The sequence below is a fragment of the Nycticebus coucang genome, chromosome 18, assembly GCF_027406575.1.
Source record: "Nycticebus coucang isolate mNycCou1 chromosome 18, mNycCou1.pri, whole genome shotgun sequence".
NCBI classification, from domain to species: domain Eukaryota; kingdom Metazoa; phylum Chordata; class Mammalia; order Primates; family Lorisidae; genus Nycticebus; species Nycticebus coucang.
This window is the reverse complement of record NC_069797.1, coordinates 33423329-33446080: the sequence shown is the minus strand read 5'-3', so window position 1 is coordinate 33446080 and position 22752 is coordinate 33423329. Positions and strand designations below refer to the sequence as shown.

Genomic DNA, 22752 nt, shown 5'->3' with positions numbered 1-22752 from the left:
CCCCTGTACTGCAGTGTCACATCTGAAAGGGAGGGGGCGGGCCTGGTGCTTGGCCTTCTGCCTGTTTCTTCGGCGTCCCCACTGCCTTTCCCAGCCAGGCATGGGTCCGAGTGAGGATCTAGCCTGCTGGCCTTTTCTCTCAGACTTTACTCAAGTCCCCCTGACCACTGAGAACAGAGTAGCCCACCTTAGGGTCCACTTGACAAACCGTATTTTACTTTTAGGCTCGATGACCAGCCGAAAGCAGACGTGTTAGAGGTTCACGAAGTGGAGGTGAGTGAGGGCCTGACACACAAGTCCATAGACAGCTCCTGCTCTGTCCTCTCCTCCCCACCCCCTCTCAGAGCATCAGGGCTCTGGGCAGTGAGTGGGTGCTGAGCCCCCAGCTGGGGCTGTTCCCAGGTGCCGTTGCAGCAGGGAAGAACAGTGAGGCTGCGACAGAGTGAGCTTCCTTTTTCTTCTGTCTTTGAGGCTAACTAAAGTTCCTCATTCTCACGGTCATCACTCTCAGCCTACCTGAGCTCTGGCCTGGGAAACTGTTCAGTCCAGATAGGGTCAGGCATCTGTGTGTTGTCAGGACTCCCCAGGCGATTCTGATTTTCTGGTTATAGTCAGGGTCAAGAACCACTGTCTAGATCAGTGATTTTCTTTCTTTGTTTCTTTTTTTTTTTTCTTTTTGAGACAGAATCTCACTTTGTTGCCTCAGTAGAGTGCTATGGCATCATAGCTCACTGCAACCTCAAATTCTTGGACTCAAGAGATTCTTTTGCCTCAGCCTCCCGAATAGCTTTGATTATAGGTGCCCTCCACAAAGGCTGGCTATTTTTAGAGATGGTGGTCTCACTCTTGTTCAGGCTGGTCTTGAACTTACGCGCTCAAGAGATCTGCCCACCTTGGCCTCCCAGAGTGCTGGGATTACAGGTGTGAGCCATCACACCCAGCCTTAGATAAGTGATTTTTTTTTTTTTTTTTTTTTTTTTTTTTGAGACAGAACCTCAAGCTGTCAGCCTGGGTAGAGTGCTGTGGCATCGCAGCTCACAGCTCCTGGGCTTAAGCAATTCTCTTGCCTCAGCCTCCCATGTATCTGGGACTACAGGCGCCTGCCACAACACCCGACTATTTTTTTTGGTTGTAGTTGTCATTGTTGTTTGGCAGGCCCAGGTTGGATTCTAACCCGCCAGCTCTAGTGTATGTGGCTGGCACCTTAGCTGCTTAAGCTACAGGCGCCGAGCCTAGATCAGTGATTTTTAACTGGTGTGCCCTCAGAAGATCTTAGGTATGCTGTGAAAAATTTGAAAGATTGTTAATTAAATTATTTTCAGAAGACATTTAAAGCATAGTAAATATATTCTGTTTTTTATTCTTTTTCTTTTTTGGATCAACATAATTTAAGTGTGCCATGGAAGTTTAACTGTAGGTTCAAGTGTGCCATGAGATAAAAAAGGTTGAAAGACACTGACTGGTCTGGATCCTTGAACAAAAGTGTCAGCTGAGCCTGGATCTTCATGATGTAGAGTAGCTTAGAGAATGTTAACAGGCTGATATACTCCTGCCCAGGGGAGCATCAGACATTCTGTGTGTAAATGAAAGAATACCAGAAAAATGAATGCAGTTAAATTCTTCTTTGCCAGGAATCTTAATGTTCTTCTCTAAATAATTAGATGTTGTTCATAGGGAGATCTTGGAGTTAGCAGGATGAAGGACCTCAGGGGTCCTGAAGGCCAACCGCCATATTTTGTGGATAACGATGTTGAGATCCAGTGATGCTAATAAATGAGCTGCTCAGTGTCCACAGCAAGCCAGAGCTGAATTGCAACTAGATTCCGGGTCTCCTGACCTCATGCTTCTTTCCTTCCTTATCTCTCTGTGTGTTCTGAACTCCTGTACTTTAGGGATGGGTGCTTCACGGAAGGGGAGAGAAGTTGGCTGAGTCCAGATCTGCTGCCCTTCTCTGTTCTTTCCTGCTTTCCTTTTAGGCTGAGGAGCCAGAAGCTGGCAAGTCAGAGGCCGAAGACGATGAGGACGATGAGGTGGATGACCTGCCAAGCTCCCGCCGGCCCTGGCGGGGCCCCATCTCTCGCAAGGCCAGCCAGACCAGCGTGTACCTGCAGGAGTGGGACATCCCCTTTGAGCAGGTGGAGCTGGGTGAGCCCATCGGACAGGGCCGCTGGGGCCGGGTGCACCGTGGCCGCTGGCATGGCGAGGTGGCCATCCGCTTGCTGGAGATGGACGGCCACAACCAGGACCACCTGAAGCTGTTCAAGAAGGAGGTGATGAACTACCGGCAGACGCGGCATGAAAACGTGGTGCTCTTCATGGGTGCCTGCATGAACCCTCCCCATCTGGCCATCATCACCAGGTAACCAGCCCTTTTCCCTGGGAGCTGTCTCCTCTGCGTCAGTGCCCTGGATGGTGTAGAAGTTTTCAAACAGAGAGGCACAGAGAGGAAAACCAAAAATGGGTATAACTTCCCCACTCACAAACCCCACTGACATTGAAAAATAAATAAGGTGATACCTCTATAAGGTTAGAGAAAATTCAAATGTCCCATAACAGGTAAAAGCAAAAGCCAATCCCCTCTTACCCCCACTGGACGCTTCCCAAGGCTGGGCATTGTAAACAGTTCCTTAACATTCCTTCCTTTAATATGAAGAAGTTTACATGTGTTCACAGGTCTTTAAACTGTTTGTTTTTTCCTTTGTAAAAAAAAAAAAAAAGAGGTTATACTGTTTATACCTTACTTTCTCTGCTTGATTGTAGATCTGACTTTATTCTTTTTAGCACCTGCAAGTACTCCCATCACAAGGTTGAACCCAGTGATGCGCTGGGAAATAACAACCAGCTTTCAGGCAATGAGGAGGGAAACCTTAATTGTAGGATCTGTCAATTCCTCTGGTGTAAATAATCCCACCGTGGTCGATTTCAAGCTAACAACCTGATCTCACTGAAAGTGGAGCAGAACTGGGAGGAGTCACACAACTGAGCCTTGGTTCTCTCAAGCAGATCACTGCTCATCCCATAATTTATTTAAGCACCTTTCTTTTCTGGACACCTTGTCACAATGAGCACCTCATTTGTATGTCTTGATCTTCTGTGGTATGTTTGGGTCAGAGTGTGCATATGGAACATTTTGATGTCTAGTGTACCTTTCTGTTGTAGAAAGTGTGCACCATTTACATTCATTATCAATCTACATTTCCCCCAGAGCACCAGGGGGTGTAAAACTAAAGCATTTTTGCCCAGGGCCATTTAAAAAAAATTGCGTTTTGCTTTTAAAATCCGGAAAAGTAAATGAGGCCCTTAGAGAAATGTTGGTCTACACATAGAAGTTTCAAGAAGAAACTAAAAATCACTCAGATCCCATCAGCCAAAAGAACTCACATTCATGCTCTGATGATGTCCCAGTTGCTGAACTCTGTTTTAAAAAAGAAAACCTTGGGCAGTGCCTGTGGCTCAAAGGGGTAGGGTGCTGACCCCATATGTTGGAGGTGGCAGGTTCAAACCCAGCCCCAGCCAAAAACTGCAAACAAAAAAAAAAAAAGAAAGAAAAGAAAACCTTTTTCTCCTCAAACTGTATTTACCGAGTAAAAATTAATTTTCATTTTCCTTATCTATCAAAGGAGATATATAAGTTATATATCTCCTGGAAGTAGCGTGAGGTCACCCAGGTCACCACCGCAAGGGGATACAATTCGCCAGCTCCACAGCCCTGGCAGCACCTGCCTGTCCATCATCTTTCCATCTTTCTGTCTAACGCATCCACCCAATTCTATGAGAGATTTGAGTCTGTAAAAGAGGATACACATAATGAAACAGCAAAATATTCATTAACAAACAAACAAAGAAAAATTCCGTATTATGTTTTCAGGAGATGCTGAGGAAAAATGGAACATAGATAAGGAGACCGTCAACCCGTATTCCATACCCGTTGCCTGGTTCTGAGGCTCCAAGAATCTTCCTAAAAAAACAGTCCCTCCCTAAGATGGTGTGATATAGCCCCTCCCTGGAGCCAAGAATGAACCACGTGTTCTCTGAGTCCTTCTTCACTGGGATTTAGGAGTTGACGTAGGGAGAGACCCAGAACCCAGGCTGCTTTTCCAGTAATCACTCTGACACCTCTGATACCCTTCTCACCTCTCTCCCTCCTTGCACACTCCTTTATGATACTGAAAGCTCCATGACAATAACAACAACAGTAATGACAGCTCCAGGGCCCTGATGTTCTGCCCCACTGGGATTTTAGTGGTCACGATCCTTCCTTGAACCCATCAAGGATGGCTGCTTTGAGTTGTTGGCAGCTGTGATGAGCTGAGTCTCCTGTTGCAGAGCGGGCAGGCACTGGACCTCGAGGAACAGGGGTGTGTGGGTGACCGTATGTGTTTACACACATGGCAAGCTGCAAGCCAGTAGCAGTGGGCATCAGGCTTGGTCAAGAGAGAGGATTCTTTGTCACCTAGTCCAGAGGGCGCAGAATCCTCAGGGGTGGGTAGGCATAGTTCTCCCCATGGGTTCCATGAGGGGTGGGGATGGCTGCCCTAGCCCCAGACCTCTGACCCCACCACTCTCAACAGCTTCTGCAAGGGGAGGACACTGCACTCGTTTGTGAGGGACCCCAAGACATCTCTGGACATCAACAAGACGAGACAGATTGCTCAGGAGATTATTAAGGTAAAGGAGTATCCGGCTGCAAAGAGGGGGTTTCTGCTGGTGCCAGAGCCCCCAGTCACTTTCCTGCTCTGTTGGCCCATGTCTGCTTTAATCTCTCCCTCTAACTCGGGCTCCTCAAGGGTGCGACCCTCTCTCCTTCCCTCTGTCCCTGTTTTATCCACTTGGAGCTGGGGACCGTCCACTCAGCCTTGATGGAATTGAACTGGTTAGGGAGGAACTCGGCAGGCAGTTTGAATCCTGGTCACACCTACTGTGTGACCATGGGCAGATCGTTTAGCCTCTCCAAGTCTCAGCATCTTTCCGTATAAAATGGGAGCACTACTGTACCCTTCCCTGAATTGGTGCCAGGAGAAAAGACAGCAATCCAGGGAGAGATAGAATGTGTCGCAGCGCCTGGCTGAGGAGCTGTGGAGATTGATGATGGGAAGGGCAGGTGGGGTGGAATTTTCCTTTCAGGGCACACAAAAGGACTCACGATTTCTGCCTTAAAGGATTTTTTTTTTTTTTCCTCCAAGTGGCTAAACTAAGGAATTAAACTTTTGAAAACCAAAGCCAAATTCAAGTTTCACATCAGATCACCAGATCACAGGCTCAGCCGAGGCACCTTTTTTCTTTTCTTTTATCACGTTTAAAAGTAGTTAAATAAAAGTGAAAGAAAAGGGGCGGCGCCTGTGGCTCAAAGGGGTAGAGCACCGGTCCCATATGCCGAAGGTGGCGGGTTCAAACCCAGCCCCGGCCAAAAAAAAAAAAAAAAAAGAAAAGAAATTTTGTTGCTTTATTTAGCAAGGAACAGACCCAAATAAAAACTAGAAAGGTGATAGATAGGCGTTCTTTTTTTCTTTCCTTTTTCTCATTGAGTGAGTTGAAAAGCTTTCACTTATCAGCTCTCACCAAGTCCCCCCTCCCGTTTTCTTTCCTCCTTTTCTTCTCTCTCCCTTCTTCCCTTTCTTCATCCTGTCCAATTTTGTGTTTGTGTTTAGAAAGGAAAGAATAGAAATCACAATGATATTTTCAGATAAACCAAGATTTCCAGGTGACATTTCTATGTGGCTAAATTAATGAATCAAGCTATTGAAGACTGAAACCAAAATATAACACTTTTGCCTTCAGTTGTAGTCTGTGTGATTTCAGAGAGATTAGAAGGGGCTACAGAGTGGGAAGGCAGACTTCCTTTCCCCCTCGATGTCCTGGGCTCTGTCCCCATGTCAACCCCACTCTGCCCACCCTATCCCTGTGTCTCCCCCACCCTGCCATCCTCCCTCACACTCATCTCTGTCCTTACCGTGAGAGTGCTGGGACATTATGTCTGTCTGGCTCCTGACCAGCTGAGTTATGATATGGAAGCATCTGGAAGATACCAAGGCAGAGGACAAAAGTTACTTAAAGGTTTTAGAGCCACAGAGCTGGATTGATTTTGATCCTGTTGAAAACTATCCCTAGCCCGTTTCTATTGGGAACTTCTGAGCCACTTCCTTCTCCTATGTTCTTATGTCTAATGCTTTGAGTCAATAAACAAAGGAGGCCTGACCTTTGGTTAGAAGATTTTCCACTTTGAGGCTGTTGTGGAAATACCATAAAATTATGGGAAGGGAGGAGAATTTGTGCTCCAGACCCAGCCCTTTACGTCTTGTCTCTTTAAACTGGCCTTTTTGGATGGTGACACCTTACAAATAAGCCTTGGAGAAGTACAGTAACTTGTCCTCTTGGAGTCGTGGCTCTGGCTACAGGGAAGGCTTATGCCTTGGTTTGGTTTGGGAAATGGGCAGATATTTGAAGAAGGATCATCTTGTTCAGGCTGGAGTCTTACCCTTTCCTGGAGCTCCCTGCCTCCGTCTCAGGATGGAGCTCCCTGCAGACCCTGCACCCTCCCTTTTCTTTCAGAGGAGAATCTGGTTGAAGTTCTTCTCTGATGCTTTCTTGCTGGGGCTGAGTTCTGTCTGGTTTTGCCTCATGCTCATTCTGTTTCCTAAATGTAGCTGGTTTTCCCTAGACATCAGCTTTCCACTCCTCACCCCAAATACCTTGATGGCCCTGGAGATTTCTGGATGTGTGAAGCCCCTGTGTGGGGAGTGGGAGGTCAATCTATGTTTGCTGCTTTCTGAGCTGGCAGGACGGCCATGGGCCTGGTGTTTGAAGACAGCCTTTGACCTTAGATGAGATCATGCCTGCATCAGGTCACCCATGCTCCATGCACCTGGCCTATCAGTGTTGAGTGCAAACAGAGTGTTGGTTATAAATCTTCCATTGCTGCCCTTTCACTTGACAGGTGGGGAATCAGAGGCTCAGAAGTTCAGCGAGCCAGGTAGAATGGCACACCCCTGTAGTCCCAGCTACTACAGAGGCTGAGGCAAGAGGATTGCTCAAGCCCAAGAGTGTGAGGTTGCTGTGAGCTGTGACACCAGGGCACTCTACCCAGGGTGACAGAATGAGACTCTGCCTCCAGAAAAAAGTTTAGCGATTGTGTCCAAGGCCACACTGAATTAGAATCTGAGCTGAGACAGAGCTCAGACCTTGGATTTCTGTCTTAGTCCAGGGCTGCTTCTACCACAGCACAGACAGTCGTTCTGCCTAAGTTTGGGGACCCCTCTGGGAATGCCGCTGTCCCCCAGGAGAGCCCTTACCCTGCCTGAGGGCAGAGGCCAGCTGTGCAAATCCTGATAGAGACCCCAGCTCACTTGGGCCTTTTGTGACTGAACTGGGGTGATATCACAGCTGTTTATTTGCCATCCCACCCCTAATGTCCCACTGCCCCTTTGCCCTGCCCACACCTCACACCTTAGCCAACTTCTAGGTAGACAGGTCTGGGGCCAGATCTCAGCTCTGCTACTTAACTGCTCTGTGGCTTGGGGCAAGCGACTTTCCCTCTTCAGGCCTTGGTTTCTTCATCTGTAAAATGGGGACAGTGTCGTGCATAGAATGGTGATGGTGAAATGAGGGAGTTTGGGGCAAGCATCCAAAGCGTCCATCCAGTGCCTGGCCCAGGGCGGACACCCGGTCATCACCACACACCTTAACTCCCTGCTGACATGAGACTCATTCTCTTCCAGGGCATGGGGTATCTTCATGCCAAGGGCATTGTACACAAAGATCTCAAATCTAAGAACGTCTTCTATGACAATGGCAAAGTGGTCATCACAGACTTCGGGCTGTTTGGGATCTCAGGTGTGGTCCGAGAAGAACGGTGAGTTGGCCTTGGTGTTTGGTGGCACAGGGGGAGCTGTATGCGATGGGTGGGCTTGCGGTCTGGGCACTCTGGCTGGCAATTGCTGAGATTACTGTGGTCCTGTCTTTGTGGTTCTGGTCCAGAATCAGATTGGGGTCACATTTAGATTCTCAGGCTGACCCCCGCGGAGGCTGGGTTCCCTCACTTACATTTGCCGTGGCTATTCCCTGATTTGGGCAAGGAACTAAAATTCACATCCCTATGGTGAGAAAAGAGCACAAGTTTTATTTTGCCAAATCTCAAAAGGGTTGGGTGTGGGGGGGAAAAAGCTCCTCCCAAGCATTTGAGTGACTGTGGAAGGGAGAGCGGCCGCAGGCTATGGAGCCAGCACCAGCTCCAGGCAGGGCTGGGATCCATAGGCAGGGCTGGTTTTCAGGTTAGGGAGGTGCCCCTCTGTCCTAGCACAGAGAATCCGCTCTTCAAATGCAGCTCCCTCGCAGGATTCATTCTTAGCCTGCTCCTCTGTAACATTCTCTAAAAGCACCGGCACCTTTGCAAGTATGGGACCAGCGAGCTGAGTCCAGCTCCTTACTCTGAGTTGTGCGTGTGCTGCTGGCCCCCGGGCAGATGGACAGCACAGGTCTGAGGGAGAGAGGTGGATTGCCTGAGCTCACAGGCCTCTTTGCTGCCTGTTGGAAGGCTCATGTCCATGTCCTGCCTTCTTGGCCTCCAGGCGGGAGAACCAGCTGAAGCTGTCCCACGACTGGCTGTGCTACCTGGCCCCAGAGATCGTGCGCGAGATGACCCCTGGGAAGGATGAGGATCAGCTGCCGTTCTCCAAAGCCGCTGACGTCTATGCTTTCGGGTGAGCGGGGGCCCCCTGTGCTCTGAGGCCAGGTGTGGCCAGAAGAGACGGCTGCAGTGGCCATTGGAACAGGGGCAGGCGTTCTTTGAAGTTTCCAAAGCCTAGTTCTCAGTGGGGGTTGTGGGGGAACAAACTAGCTTTCAAGTATTGGCTCTGCTGCTTGTCAGATGCCAGACCATGCCTTGGCCTTCTGGTTCTCTGCCTTTGAGATGGGCAGGATGATAGCATCTCCTGTCAGGGTCCTAATTATATAAAATGCATAATAGTGGCTGTCATTCTCAACCATTGACCCACGAGGAAGCTCACCAGAACTGACCAAGAACTGTCCCTTCCTCTCTGGTACCCCACAAAGAGCTGGGTGCTAACCAGTGGAGACAAAATGTGAGTCAGCTATAGCATTTAAAGTTTTCTAGTAGCCAATTAAAAGAGAAACAGGTAAGACTGGGCGTGGAGGCTCATGCCTGTAATCCCAGCACTCTGGGAGGCCGAGGTGGGTGGGTTGCCTGAGCTCACAGGTTCAAGACCAGCCTGAGCAAAAGCAAGACCTCGTCTCTAAAAATAGCCAGGTGCTGTGGTGGTCACCTGTAGTCCTAGCTACTTGGGAGGCTGAGGCAAGAGAATTGCTTGAGCCCAGGAGTTGGAGGTTTCTGTGAGCTGTGATGCCATAGCACTCTACCGAGGGCAACAAAATGAGACTCTGTCTCAAAAAAAAAAAAAAAGAGAGAGAGAAACAGGTGATATGAGTTTCAGTAATATACTTTAGTAAGCTCAGTATTTCCAAAATATTATTATTTTAGTATGTAATCAATATTAAAAAAATCAATGGGATATAAAATTTTACATTCCCTTTTCCTACTAAGTCTCCAGAGTGTGTTTTCTACCTACAGCACACCCTGGTTCAACTATCCACATCTCAGTTGCCCAGTAGACCCCTGTGGCAAGTGGCCCCGTGTTGGGCAGCACAGGTCTGAGGGAGAGAGTCCCATCCCGATGAGTCAGGAAGGCCCAGGGGCTTTGGAGAGGCTGAGGAAGGCTCCCCATCCAGTCTCCCTGTGCTGTCCCTGGGTGTCCCTCACACGAGGGTGGCCTAAGCTGCTGTCCCTTCCCCCTCACCTTTAACTGTGTCATTTCCTGAGCTCCAGTGTGTGCCGTGCCCGGGCTTGACATTTCTGTTACTCTGGAGGCATCGGCAGCCCCACTGAGGTCAGGCAGTTGTACAGGGATCTCACAGCTAGGAAGTGGCAGGACTGGGTTGACGCTTGCGTCGGAATGACCACCCACCGTCTGCTCAGGCCCGTGCTGCCTCAGATATGAGGGCTTGAGAAGCCTGCAGATGCCGTCAGAGCATCCCTGGAGCCTGGTGGATGAGGAAGAAGTCTGGAGAAGGACCCTGGTCCTCTGGCGTGTCTCCTGGCTTTGGGTAGCCAGTGATCTGGCCACAGAGTTACCAGGTGTGAGCTGGGCAGAGCCATGGGAGCTCATGTGGATGGGTCTCCGCAGGACTATTTGGTATGAGCTGCAAGCAAGAGACTGGCCCTTTAAGAACCAGGCTGCAGAGGCCTTGATCTGGCAGATTGGCAGCGGTGAAGGTGTGAAGCGAGTCCTAGCATCTGTCAGCCTGGGGAAGGAAGTCAGCGTGAGTAGCCACCTGCTCTGGGAGGGGGAGGCAGGGCTGAAGGTGGGGCTCGGGTGCCTGACACTGTTGCCCTTCACTGATGCACCTGACAAGTAGGACCAATGAGGGGTTGTGTGGCCTGGAGGTGTGTGACTAGTGATTAGAATAGTGCATATTGACTGAAGATAGGGCAGGAACAGGGACATGTGGAGGAGAAAGTACAGCCGTCATTCTCACCCCATTGGTAACTTTTCTCATTTCCTTCTAGTCTTTTGTTTAAAAAGATAATGGGTCTTGGCGCCTGTAGCTCAAGCAGCTAAGGCACCAGCCACATACACCAGAGCAGGTGGGTTTGAATCCAGCCCAGGCCTGCCAAACAACAATGACAACTACAACCAAAAAAAAAAAATAGCCAGGTCTTATGGTGGGCACCTGCTTGGGAGGCTGAGGCAAGAGAATCGCTTGAGCCAGGAGTTGGAGGTTGCTGTGAGCTGTGATGCCATAGTTCTCTACCCTAGGGGACAGCTTGAGGTTCTGTCTCAAAAAAAAGAAAATAAATAAAAGGAAAATGATTGTCATTGATCTATAAGATAAAAAAGAGAATAAAATCCTAAATGTTAGAAAGAAGATAAATTATCACTGCTCAAATACAAATATGCTATAGAGTAATCAGATCTTTCACCATAAAGCTTTTATTGACTGTTCAAGAACAAATGGAAGTTTCTACAGCAAACTTGTTTTCAAAATGCTGAATCAGTTATAGTCACTGGCTTCTTGTTCCTGAATGGCTTTTCTGTGTTTGTAAGTTTCCTTGTCATGGCATAGTGATAAATAAAGAAACCCCAGGGCTTGGCGTTTTCAGTGCAATCAGTGATGACCACGTATTCACGAAGCATTCGGATTAGGGCAAAACAGCTTTGATGTTAATAAGTCACTCCAATAGCATAACCCTGGAACGTTCAGAGGGATCACCTAGCACTAGTCAAGGTTAAGATCTGAATAGACTATGAGCTGCTTGTTCAAGTCATGACCAATACTGGTAGTATCGTTGTCTGATACTGCACTCCAGACAGGTGCAGTGATGACTTCAACCTCCTCTTCCCCCAGGATCTTCAAAGGCCTTAATATTTTCCTCAGTTGACAGGTAGCAAGAAGCTAGAGCATCTTCAGGAGGCTCCTGTAAGATGACATGTTTGATTCTACTTTATTCTACTGTAGGACATGTTATCTTGTTGAAGTGCAGTATACTCCTTCAAGAATGACACCAAAATTCTAGTCTACAGCACTAATCACAGGCTTATATTTGACCAGCTGATACCATTTCATCTGGGATATTGGGCAAAGGGGATAGGTGACAAGCACCTCACTCTTGGGGTTACTCTTCTGAGCCAGAGCCAGCCACCTTCACCATGGCATGTCCTTAGACACCTTAAGAGGACTTGGGGCTCCCGCCTACAGCTGCAGCCCCATTGGCTGGGCTCTAGGGCAGCTCAGATGGCAGCTGAAGTAGCCACTGCCTTCCGATCTTTTAAAAAATGCTTAAAAAGCATATCTTTAACAAAATCAAGAGCACAACATGACTGTTTTATCATGAATTTTCCCATAGTGTTTTAATTATACTCATTATCTCAAGTTATTAACAAATCTTTATTGTTAAGCCTATCTACCCTTCTGTCCTGTGGCTGTACCATTATGTAACTACTTCTGTCATCGGACCCGTAGGTGGTTTTCAGTTTTCACGTTTACAATAAAAGTTAGTAAGAATATGCTTGTATATGGCGGCGCCTGTGGCTCAGTCAGTAAGGCGCCGGCCCTATATACTGAGGGTGGCAGGTTCAAACCCGGCCCCGGCCAAACTGCAACAAAAAAATAGCTGGGCGTTGTGGCGGGCGCCTGTAGTCCCAGCTACTCGGGAGGCTGAGGCAAGAGAATCGTTTAAGCCCAGGAGTTGGAGGTTGCTGTGAGCTGTGTGAGGCCATGGCACTCTACCGAGGGACATAAAGTGAGACTCTGTCTCTACAAAAAAAAAAAAAAAAAAAGAATATGCTTGTATAAACAAGAGTATGCATATGTGTCTGTTATTTCTGAGAGAAAAAAATTACTCTCAGTAAGTTGCCCTCCTGGCAGCAATCTCCGTTCCCTTTCTGCACGCATGGCATTGGGAGCAGAGAGTGTTAAGCACTGTCTTTGGGGAGGCAGAGACGCAGGGCAGTGCTGACCAGAGAGGAGTCTGGACTCAGCGCTGGCTACAGGTCAGAATCATCTGGGAGCTTTATAAAAATGCCAGTGGCAAAGCCCTCCCCACAGAGATGCCCATTATTAAATAGCCAAGGGTAGGGCCAAGGTCATAGTTAATTTTTTATTTTTAAATAAATCTCTTGGGTAACTCCAGAGCACAGTTGAGTTCTGAACTAATTGGAAGGATGTCTTTTAGTTTGGGGCGATGAGTGCTTTGAAGCTGTTGAAGAACAGCTTGGGGTCAGGGAGTAGGGAAGTGGGGACACAGAGAGAAAGTCCCACCAGTCTGCTGCAGCTCGGGGGTATCAGGTCTCTCCTGCCAGGTCTTTTCTCAATTTAACACATTGCTGTTGAGAAGAGGGTGGGAGAGTCAATGACAATAAAATACAATTTTAAGTCATAGTGAAAAGCCGCAAGTGCCCGCTCAGCGGCACCTCTCTCTGTCTCTGCCCCAGCCACACTGCAGAGTGTGTCACCACTGGGCTTTGTGTCCCAGACGCAGCAGCCAGTGACTTAGGCATTTAGTCCAAGGATACACACACTTGGGGAGACATCAAGAGGCCAGTAGGGTTCTTATTGAAAACCAGCAGCTGCTCACCCCTTTCCATCTCCAAAGGCACCTGCTTCTTTTTCCATCCACTCTTTGCTTCCTGTCATGCCGTCCCTTCCACAGCCCAGCTTTGGTCCCCCTTCCCCTTACTCATGTCGATTTCATGTTGCCATAATTAAATCCCCCGGTGTGTCTGTAGATCGAGGCTACAAAAGTGAGAAGACAGCAGCAGCGTGTTCACTGCTGGTCGCCACTGGCCAGGTCATCCCCTGGGGCTGCATTTTTTTCTGCGTGTGTCTGTCTCTTCTGCTTCATCCTGGCCAGCGAGTTTGTCGGCTTCACATTTGGACCCTGGCTATCTTGTGCAGTTTTAGTTTTTCCTGTGATTTTCCATTGCCTTTTTTTTTTTTTCTTGTTGAGAGAAGAAACAAACATCATTGTCACATTCCTGAGGTCTCTCAGCACCTTTGGCATTCTACCTATTACGTGGACTCTCTTCCATTCTTTTCAAAGCCCACTGGTTTCTTATCATTTGAATCAACAGGATTTTAGGTGCACTGCACAGATTTCACCTTCTTTTTTCATTCATTCCTGGGTCAGTTACCCTAGTCCTTATATTTCATGTCTTCCCCTCGCTTTCTTTGCACTCCAGCAAAATAAGAGAGAAACCTCAAGAAATTGCCTCTCAAGGGATGAATGAGGGATACACTTTGAATCCTTGTGTGCCTGATGTTTTTATTTTGTCCTCACACCAGGAATAGAATTCCAGGTTCACAATTTTCCCTCAGGGCTGGGTTCGATGGCTCCTCACCTGTTATCTTAGCACTCTAGGAGGCCACAGTGGGTGGATCTCTTGACCTCAGGAATTGGAGACCAGCCTGAGCAAGAGTTCAGTAGAGACGCCATCTCTACTGAAAATAGAAAACCTAGCTGGACATAGTGGCATATACCTGTAGTCCCAACTACTTGGGAGGCCAAGAGAGGATATTTTTGATGTAGCAAAAATTCGTATGTCTGCTTTGGGGTTTTTTTTGTTTGTTTTTAATGAAGTCCCCTTATTGGGCCTTTTCAGCTGAAGGCCCCTTTTCCCTTTGGACGTCTGTGGGAAATTTACTTGTATTATGTCTTTGATAATTTTCTGCCTAGTGGTTTGTATTCTCTCGTAGAAATTTATGGCCAGTGGAATCTGGTTCTTGTTAGTGAGTCGCCATGTCTTTGACCTTCTTTCATATTTTTCATTCCTATCTAAAATGGGGTCCTTAATCTAGGGAATTTCCATGATTTTATCTTCTAGCACTTCTAACATTGGCTCAGAAATTATATTTTCAGTTTTAAGCACTTACTTGTTGGTTTCTTTTTTTGTATTGTGCTCTGATCTTGTTTTATGGCTAGAATAGCTTCTTCTCACACAGTCCCCCATCCGCCAGAGGTGGTGTATTAATCTGTGTATCTTCCATCTCTGGTTTTCCTGATGCAGGAGGCAACCCCAGGGGGTCAAGTTGAATTTAAGAAAAAAAGCCTGAGTTGCTGGGTCTAGATAGAGTGTGCATTCTGCCCCCACGCTGTGCTATGCGTGCAGGCCTGTTCTTCACGGGCGTACTCCTGAATCAGAAGGCTAAAGGGGTGCTGTGTACACATGCAGATCCTGAGAACAGGCAGCAAAATGTCACAGCGTGAAGGACGCTCTTGGTGGGGATGATTGGAACAGTTTTTCTGCTGACTCTTAGCTGCTCTTCCCCCCACCCCCAACCCGGTATTTAGTCGTCCTGGTCACTCTTGGTCTCCATTCCAGTAATGCTGAGCCCCCATGTCTGCAGCAGCCCCACCCCACACATCTTCTGAGCATCTTGGTTTTTACTTTGTAGACATGGTGCCTTCCACCTGGCGTCATCTAAAAACCACCCACCTCTGCTTCTGATCTCTTTCCCATTACTGGCCTGTCAACATGGTTCCTCTTATTTAGGGGTAGGGTCAGTCTAAGAAGGGAGCTTTCCTTCCTAAGAAGGAAACAGTTATTTCTTAGCTCTTCGTGTTGGCAGGGTGTGCAGAGGGCCACCAGCTGGGGGGGTACTTGAGAGCATTGAAGGGGCCTTTTGTGGAGCACCCTTGCCATTTTCTATCCTTCCCAACCAACTTCCACAGCACTAATGGCAGCTCTGTTCGCAGGAGATCCTGTCTGCCTGCTGGGCTTTTGACCTGCAGGAGAGACCCAGCTTCAGCCTGCTGATGGACATGCTGGAGAAACTGCCCAAGCTGAACCGCCGGCTCTCCCACCCCGGGCACTTCTGGAAGTCAGCTGAGTAAGTGCCCCTTCAGGGAGCCAGGACAGCCAGCCACGCCCTTGCGGCCTCACCTGGGGTCTTAGGGGACACCTTCTGGGAAAGACTTTGATCTTGGGAATACCCAAAGCAGATTAGCCAGAGGTAACTCATCTCCCTGGCCACATGATACCAAGAATTTCATTTAAGGAGTTTATTTTGGAGACTCCCTTTGACAGGCAGGCACCTCCAGTTCACATCTGTGATAAACTGTGTGTCAGGAGCCAGTGTAGTGCCTCATGCCTGTAATCCTAAAACTTTGGAAGGCGGAGGTGGGTGGATTGCATGAACTCACAAGTTCAAGACCAGCCTGAGCGAGACCCTGTCTCAAAAATAGCCAGGCATTGTGTTGGACGCTACTCGGGAGGCTGGGGCCAGAGGATCGGTTGAGCCCAGGAGTTACAGGTTGCTTGCTGTGAGCTATGAGGCCACAGCTCTCTACAGGGTGACAGAGTGAGACATTGTCTCAAAAAAAAAAAAAAAAGGTACATGACACTATTACCAGAGCAGCACTGATGTCAGGCTAGGACTAGAAGGTTCTGCCTAGGAAGGGGTAGAATGGACCACTTAAGGTCAGAGAGATGTGGTGCTGAGCGTCACCAAAATAAGCAAAGCCATTGTTGCTTATAGAGGCACTGACTCAAACACAGAGCTTTTTAGCACGAAAGCCTGCCACCTGTTCTGGGGACCTCACGTTGCTTGGGTTTCTGTGGTCTTTGCTGGAGAAGCCCAGCCACTGTTTGATCACACAGCCCTCTCCGCCCTTGGGGCAGCTTCTCTTAGTGCTACAGAGGCCTCTGCCATCTCTCCTGCATCCTGCCTCATTCCTTTTTTTCCTTTGCTCCTCCGGCTGCCTCTGCCAAAACAAACGAAGGAACCTCTGCCCTGCCATGAATGCTTTGTGAGAACTTGGGAAAGTTCTTCCTTGTTCTGGGCCTCAGTTTGTGCACCTTTAAAGAGCTGAGGTTGGGGCAAGATCGAGGGTGGGCAGACTTATGGGCCAGCTGGTGAATACTGTAGGTGTTACAGGCCTGAAGGCAATTCAAGGCGTCACTCCTGGGACTGGCCGTACAGTGCACGAGCGCAGCCTCTGTCGCCAAGACTCTCAGCCCTGCTGGGACGGCCTGGGGGCAGCCACAGAGGACGCCTGCACTAGGGAGCTGGCCCCATTCCAATTGGTTCTGGATGGCAGAATTTCATGAAAATTTTACATGTCATGAAACAGTCTTCTCTTGATTTTTTTTTTTTTTCCCCCTTCCCAACCACTGAGAAAGGTAAAAATTATTCTTAGTCGGTAGATTGTGCAGAAACAGCTGGCAGGCCATGCTGGCCCCACAGGCTGGGCTCCTGGATGAGATGAGTGGTTTTAAATTTTTTATGGCAAATGACACTTTTTTCTAAAAGTGACATCTCCCACAGAGCCCCAGTACATGAAATAGGTTAAGCGGAGCTGCTCTTGAGGGCAGTGAGGAGCAAGAGCCTGTCTGCCACCCCTGCTCAGGTATCCCTAGAGGCCCCCAGTCCCTACACACGTGTCCCAGCTCACACATGCTGCTAGGCGGCATTCCTCACCCTAGAAAGGGTCACATAGGAATGGTTCAGGCTTGCAGATGGGACAGTCACTGTTATGTGTCTTTTTTTTTTTCTTACTATCTTTTAAAATGGTCAAACCTTTTTTCTTTCTCCTTGTCTTGTCACCGTTTTCATTTCCGGGTGTTGGTGGGGTATGGATATGCTGTCCTGTCGTGTCATCTCCCCCTTCACTCCACCTGTCTGCCGGGGCTGACGCGATCGCCTGCTCGGGCTGGACTGCTCTCTTCCCACACCTGGCGGAATGGTCTCGGGGCTCTCGCAGTCGCTGTAGGAGCCGCTACTATGGGAAAGGACGTTTCGGCCACCCCGACTTTAAGAACTCCTGTCCGGTTCTGGAGGAATAGTGTGTCTTCTGTTACTTCCTGCACTCTTGACCTATTTGTGGTTATCCCCTGGCACACCCCCACTTACTCGTGTCTGCATCCCCATCCCATTTTGTGTGATTTATTCCCTTAAGCCAAGTGGCCTTTTTGCAGCTCACACAGCCACCAAGCTTGTATTTCTCTCCAAGGGCAAGAGAAGACCCACAGCATGTGTCAGGGCCTCTGACCACACCGAGAGAGGACAGTTAGTTATGCCTGGGTGGGAAAGAACTCAGATCATTCATTTGGGCCCCCAGGGTCCAAACTCAGAAGAAGAGAGTCCAGTGAGCAGAAACGCCTGGATGTAAATTCTAATCGTCGAGGGCTCGAGACTGTGGGCCTGTTTGCTATAAACAGCCTATGCCTGGGCCCTGGGGGAGCTCAGAGAGGATTCTTTTATGCCTAGGCTCCATTCTAAGCTAGTTGTGCTGCCAAGCTGAGTTGTGGCAGTGGGGGATGTCCCTGTCTCTCTGCAGGGGCAGCAGGCACCCTGCCAGGCCCCCAGCTTCCCCAGGCGTGCCCCTGGGGCTCCGGCTCTGACGCTGTTCTCCCTTCTCTTCCTCCTGTAGGTTGTAGGCCTGGCTGCTTTGCATCCACCGGGGCTTTCTTCCTCCTAATCGGCCACTCTGCAACATGACTTCTGCTAAAATGCACAATGAGATACGGGCACTAACCCAGTGACGCACCCTCTGCTACTCCGGTCTTCTCACTCGAAACTTCTGCTTTGTCTGTTTTTAAACTGCCCTCTCTCCTCTCCGCGTGGCCTGCGTGTGCCTGAGTGACCGTTCCCAGAGGATCCCACTAACTGAGCTCCCTCCAAGGCGGTCTGAGCAGCTTCTAACCACCTTCCTGGACGTGACTTTTATTTTTCCCTCCTTCATCTGAGTGCTGGTCTTGTTTTCGTTTGGGTGGCCCTGCCTCACTAACACCTTGGGGAGACACAGCCCACCCACTTGTGCACACCAGCCTCCTGCTGAGTGTGTGCATAGGGGTAGGGGGGTAGGGGTTCTGCTTGGCTTTTAACCCAAGGGGATCCTGCCAGACGAGGAGTGGAATGGTTTCAGAACTGCCCAGAGGCCAGCACCCCAGTCTCAGACCCTCTTCTAAGTCCCTGTCTCTCAGTCCCCTGGTAGAGTTGGGGCAAGAGACATGAACAGTTCTTTCAATTGCCATGAAAGACGCTGGCTTGGAAGGGCTGTGTTGTCAGTGGCACACTCAGAAGAGCTGTCCTAACATAAAGGGATGCCTGTCCGCAGACAAGTTCACTAGTGAAAACAAAGCTGCTGTCTCCCCTGTGCCCCACCCTGGCAAAGTTACTCCCTTTACATCTGCCCAGGGCTGCACAGGCCAGACCTCAGGCCAGCATCGATTAAGCCTGTGGCAGACGGGCCACCTGCAACAGTCCCTGCACCGTTGAGTATGTGCAGATTCCTGCCCATCTTCCCCAGCAACACCTGCTGGACCTGGATCTCTGGACTTAGGCTCTGGGAATCTGCATTTCAGCCTGCTTTCCAGGTGGCCCTCGTGCACCCCAACATTTGAGTCAATTTCTAAAAGGAGCATGAGATGCTACTCCTGCCTCTGAGAGTCAGGTTTTCCATCTCTCCCAGTTCCACGTGGGGTAAGAAGCGCTTTCCTGGGCTGCAAATGAGAAAACAATTTGGACAAGCCCACAGCAGTTAAGAGTGCTGGGAGCTCGGGGTTCAAAGATGAATGAGCTACTGTCGCTGGCCAGGGGCTCCTGTTGCCAAACAATCATTTTCATTTCTTGGTTAGGGGGCTGGGCCCTCTGCTGAGTTTCTGGAACTAGCCCATTTCTTAGCTAGTGTTGCTCTAATCCTAATCAAGACCAGCAGAGCTATAATGTAACCCTTGTTTCTGTTCCTCTTTGCAGCATTAACAGCAGCAAAGTTGTACCCCGGTTTGAAAGGTTTGGCTTGGGCGTCCTGGAGTCCAGTAATCCAAAGATGTAGCCAGCTGTGCAGTTTTCCTGCTGCCTATTTATTTCTTTTTGAAACGTGTTTCTAAACCACCATGACAAAAATTACACTCCACCCATGCAGTGCTGCGAACAGGAGCACGAGTCTTCCATTCAGACCATTTGTCCACAGAAACACTCGGGTCCCAGGAGATGGAGCTGCACCTGCTATGTCTTAAAACATCACGACCAACAACCAAACCTGTCTTGAGCACAGCAGATGTTTACATGTGTGTTTCTGCTGCGTGAACATGATGTTTTATGATAGGTAATAAGGAAAATTTGGTGCATAGGCGCACTGGCACCGATGGCCAAGATGGCAGGAGTGGCCGTCCCCTTAGGAGGACCCTGTAGGTAATGGGCCCATGCTGGGCCGGAAGCAAGAAAACCATCGTGACTGCGGCTGTTCCCAGGGTAGGGCACAAGATCTTCCCGCCTCTGCTTTGGCCCCAAATCCTATCAGTGGGGAATCTCCCTTTGTGGAGGGGTCTCCCCTCATCCTATCGCAGAGACACTGTCCCTTCCTTGTCTTGCAGAGGAAACCCTAGCTAGGAACCGAGCTGCATTACACAGCTCAGAGCTCCCAGAGAGCTTGGGCTCACCTTCTGACCGCCCCCCGCCACACACACTCCAGGCTTTTCCTACTGGAAAGGTAGAGACAGAATCCAAATAACATCTGGACTGTTTCAGCGGTTCCTAGCCAGGGCTTCTGCTGCAAGGTAAGGAAACATCCACATGCCTGTAAAGATGTTTCTTTTTTGAAGCCCCCAGGCAGGCAGCAAGGGGGTGGGACCAAGGTCTTTGGCTTTTAGACACATCCCAGTCCCTGACTGATATTTGACCCCAGGGCAGAGGGGCAGCCCAGCATGAGGACTTGGGGGTGGAAACTAAAAAGATGAGGAAGCAGGTGGCTAACCCCCGCTTCCCAGCTGTAGGGTCACCCTGGCACTTTAGAAACCCATCGTCAGTCATGCCAGAAGGTTCTGGGCCTGCCCACCTCTTCTACTCCTAGTCCTGTTAAAACCCTTTAGCCCGTTCCTGGCTCCTCTGTCCCTGTTTCACGCTCAGGTGGGGGCATGCAGCCTGTGTCTACCCCTTCAGGCCCACCTAGGAAGCCCCCTGTCAGCAGAGCCTTCCCTAGCACCACCAAGCCTTCTATTTGAGTCCATCTAAAACCAAAGGGGGGGAAGCATTTGAGAAACTCTTTGATGTGAGCGCACCCTACCTGTCTTGTTAGAAACTCACCTGTGAAGAAAAGTTCCAAACAGCAAAGAAGCACTTCAGTGGGGGTGAGATTACATTAGGCTCCAAAACCAGGAAGGAAGAGGAGTGAAGGGAGTTGCGATGGGATTGGCTTCAGGCCCAGAACCTGTGGCCATGTTCTCAGCTCACATTGGGAGCAAGAAGGAAGCTTGCTCCCCGCCTTTCGATTAGACCCACCTAGCAGAGCCCCCAGTCTCTGTAGCACATGCCGCTGTGCCAAGACATTGCAGGGCTGCCTCCCTCTGGCTGAACCCTCCTTGGGAGCATGGTGACACAGCAGTGCCAGTACCCTGGGACATTAGGATCCTGGCCCTTTCCAGTCAGTGTGTGGGGAGCAGGGAAGAGCTATGAGCCACATGGCTCCAGCTCTGTTTGGGGCTTTTCTCCCATCATCTTTTTGGCCTCCCACACGGCTGTACCTTCCCAGAGGTCACAGTGCGCATATGTCCACCTGTCATCTTTCCACTAGGACATTGGCTTTTGCCCAGGCGAGAGCAGACCTGGTGGGCATAGTGCTGAGCCCCTGGGTTGGACAGGAGCTGAATGAGTCAGACCCACTCCTCCCTGACCCCTGCCACAGCGGGTCAGCCTGCAAAAAATCTGCATGTTGCTTTTTCTAGTGAGCGTCACAGTTCAGAAAGCTCTTGTTGAGCACCTACAGTGTAATTGGTCTTGTGCACATGTTGGGGACATAGGAGCAGTCACAATCCCCACCCTTAAGGAACTGACGATCTAATGGGGGTCTGTTACCTGCCAGGAACCCAGAAGCCACCTGGCTGAAGGGCAGAGCTGAGGAACTGGTGGACACCCTCTTCCTTCCTCTCCAAGGCCCTGGGCAGACCTGCTGCCTCTACTCTGCCTGTCATTTAAGAACCCCGTCCCCACCATGGTCCCCTTCTCCCTTTTTTACTTAAGTGACTGTGAATTGCGGGTAGGAAGACGTGATTGCCCTTCTGTGTGCCCTCTCCGTCTGCCTTGGAAACACTTGAAGGACAACACATACTGTGAATTCAACCCTCACGGCCAACTGTGAAGGGGAAGGAGAAAGGTGGGAGGGCTTGGTGAGAGCTCTCGGGGGGCTGGCGGTGGAAGTCTGCTCTGGGGTCTGAAGTGGAGCCCAAGCTTCGGCCCTTCGCAGCACCCCCAGTTCCCAGAATCACCTCCGAAGCCTTGCTGTCTTTACCCACCAGGGCCGCAGCCCTCTGACTTTCCATCTAACTTGGAGTTTGGAATCCTAGCTAGTGCTGGGTTGTGAGCAGCGTGTAGCAAAGTCGATCTCTCCGTGTCACCAAGTCAGAACACCCTCTGTCATTTCCTGGCATTTCTTGTGGTCATGGAGGAGAATGGTGAGCCCTGTAAGCCTATATCCACCTATATTGATTTGGAGTGGGGAGGGAGGGGTGAGGCAGAGACAAATGTGAAGCTAGCAGGGGGGTTTGCTCCATGGGGCTGCATTAGCCAGGATTTCATCACTGTGTGCAAACCTAGTGTCTTCGGGGCCACAAGGTGCACACTTGCTCTTTTTTTTTTAATGTGATGTAAAATTTGTACAGTAAAAGTTTTTATATTTTCTATCAACTGCGTTTGTCTTCCAGAAATGCTATTAATTTAAATTAAAATGGTTAGTATTAACAAATGTGCTGTATCAGGGGTTTTTTGCCACTGGCAAGAACACGCCCTCTGTGCTGAGCCAGGCCTGGGTGTCTGGAGTTTGTGAATAAAGTCATACCAAGGTGTCCCGGGCTTGTGTTTGCTTTGGTCAGTGGCAAGTGAATGTTGGGGAGCCTTTGGATGAATGGAGGACAAGAATGGATGGGTCAGATGTGTTTGAACCCTCTCTAGGGGTTAAGGAGCTCCTTCCAAGGTAAGAGAGTTATGCTTGGACCTCAAACAGAGGGAGGAATGAAGAAGGAACAGTGTCAAAAGCCCATGACACACAGAGGAAGGTCCACACAGCCCCCAACAGGGACAAAGCCCACGAGCAGAGCACACCCAGAGTCTGTCAGATGTCTGTACTATAGAAGCCTTGGGGCATGAGGTGGTGGCATCCATCTAAATCTAATTTCTGGGAGCCTCTTGTTTCCAGTTACATGTCCTGAGGTGCTTTGGAGGCTGGAGAAAGCAGAACAGGTGGGAGAA

The 22752-nt window shown here is 49.5% G+C and overlaps 1 protein-coding gene across 3 annotated transcripts in view; it reads left to right on the top strand.

Moving 5' to 3' along the window:
* KSR1 (kinase suppressor of ras 1) overlaps positions 1 to 22343 on the top strand; it is a 166289-nt gene extending 143946 nt beyond the window's left edge. For 2 of the 3 annotated variants that reach the window (XM_053569144.1, XM_053569142.1), the window contains 8 exons: positions 225 to 273; positions 1977 to 2359; positions 4572 to 4668; positions 7716 to 7849; positions 8565 to 8696; positions 10197 to 10332; positions 15266 to 15399; positions 19267 to 22343. In XM_053569144.1, coding sequence (XP_053425119.1) covers positions 225 to 273; positions 1977 to 2359; positions 4572 to 4668; positions 7716 to 7849; positions 8565 to 8696; positions 10197 to 10332; positions 15266 to 15399; positions 19267 to 19345 — 1144 coding nt within the window. In that variant the 3' untranslated portion in view covers positions 19346 to 22343. Of the gene's footprint in view, positions 1 to 224; positions 274 to 1976; positions 2360 to 4571; positions 4669 to 7715; positions 7850 to 8564; positions 8697 to 10196; positions 10333 to 15265; positions 15400 to 17272; positions 17354 to 19266 lie in introns of all 3 variants that reach the window. The other variant, XM_053569143.1, reaches the window with a different exon arrangement.
* Positions 22344 to 22752: the final 409 nt, after the last annotated feature.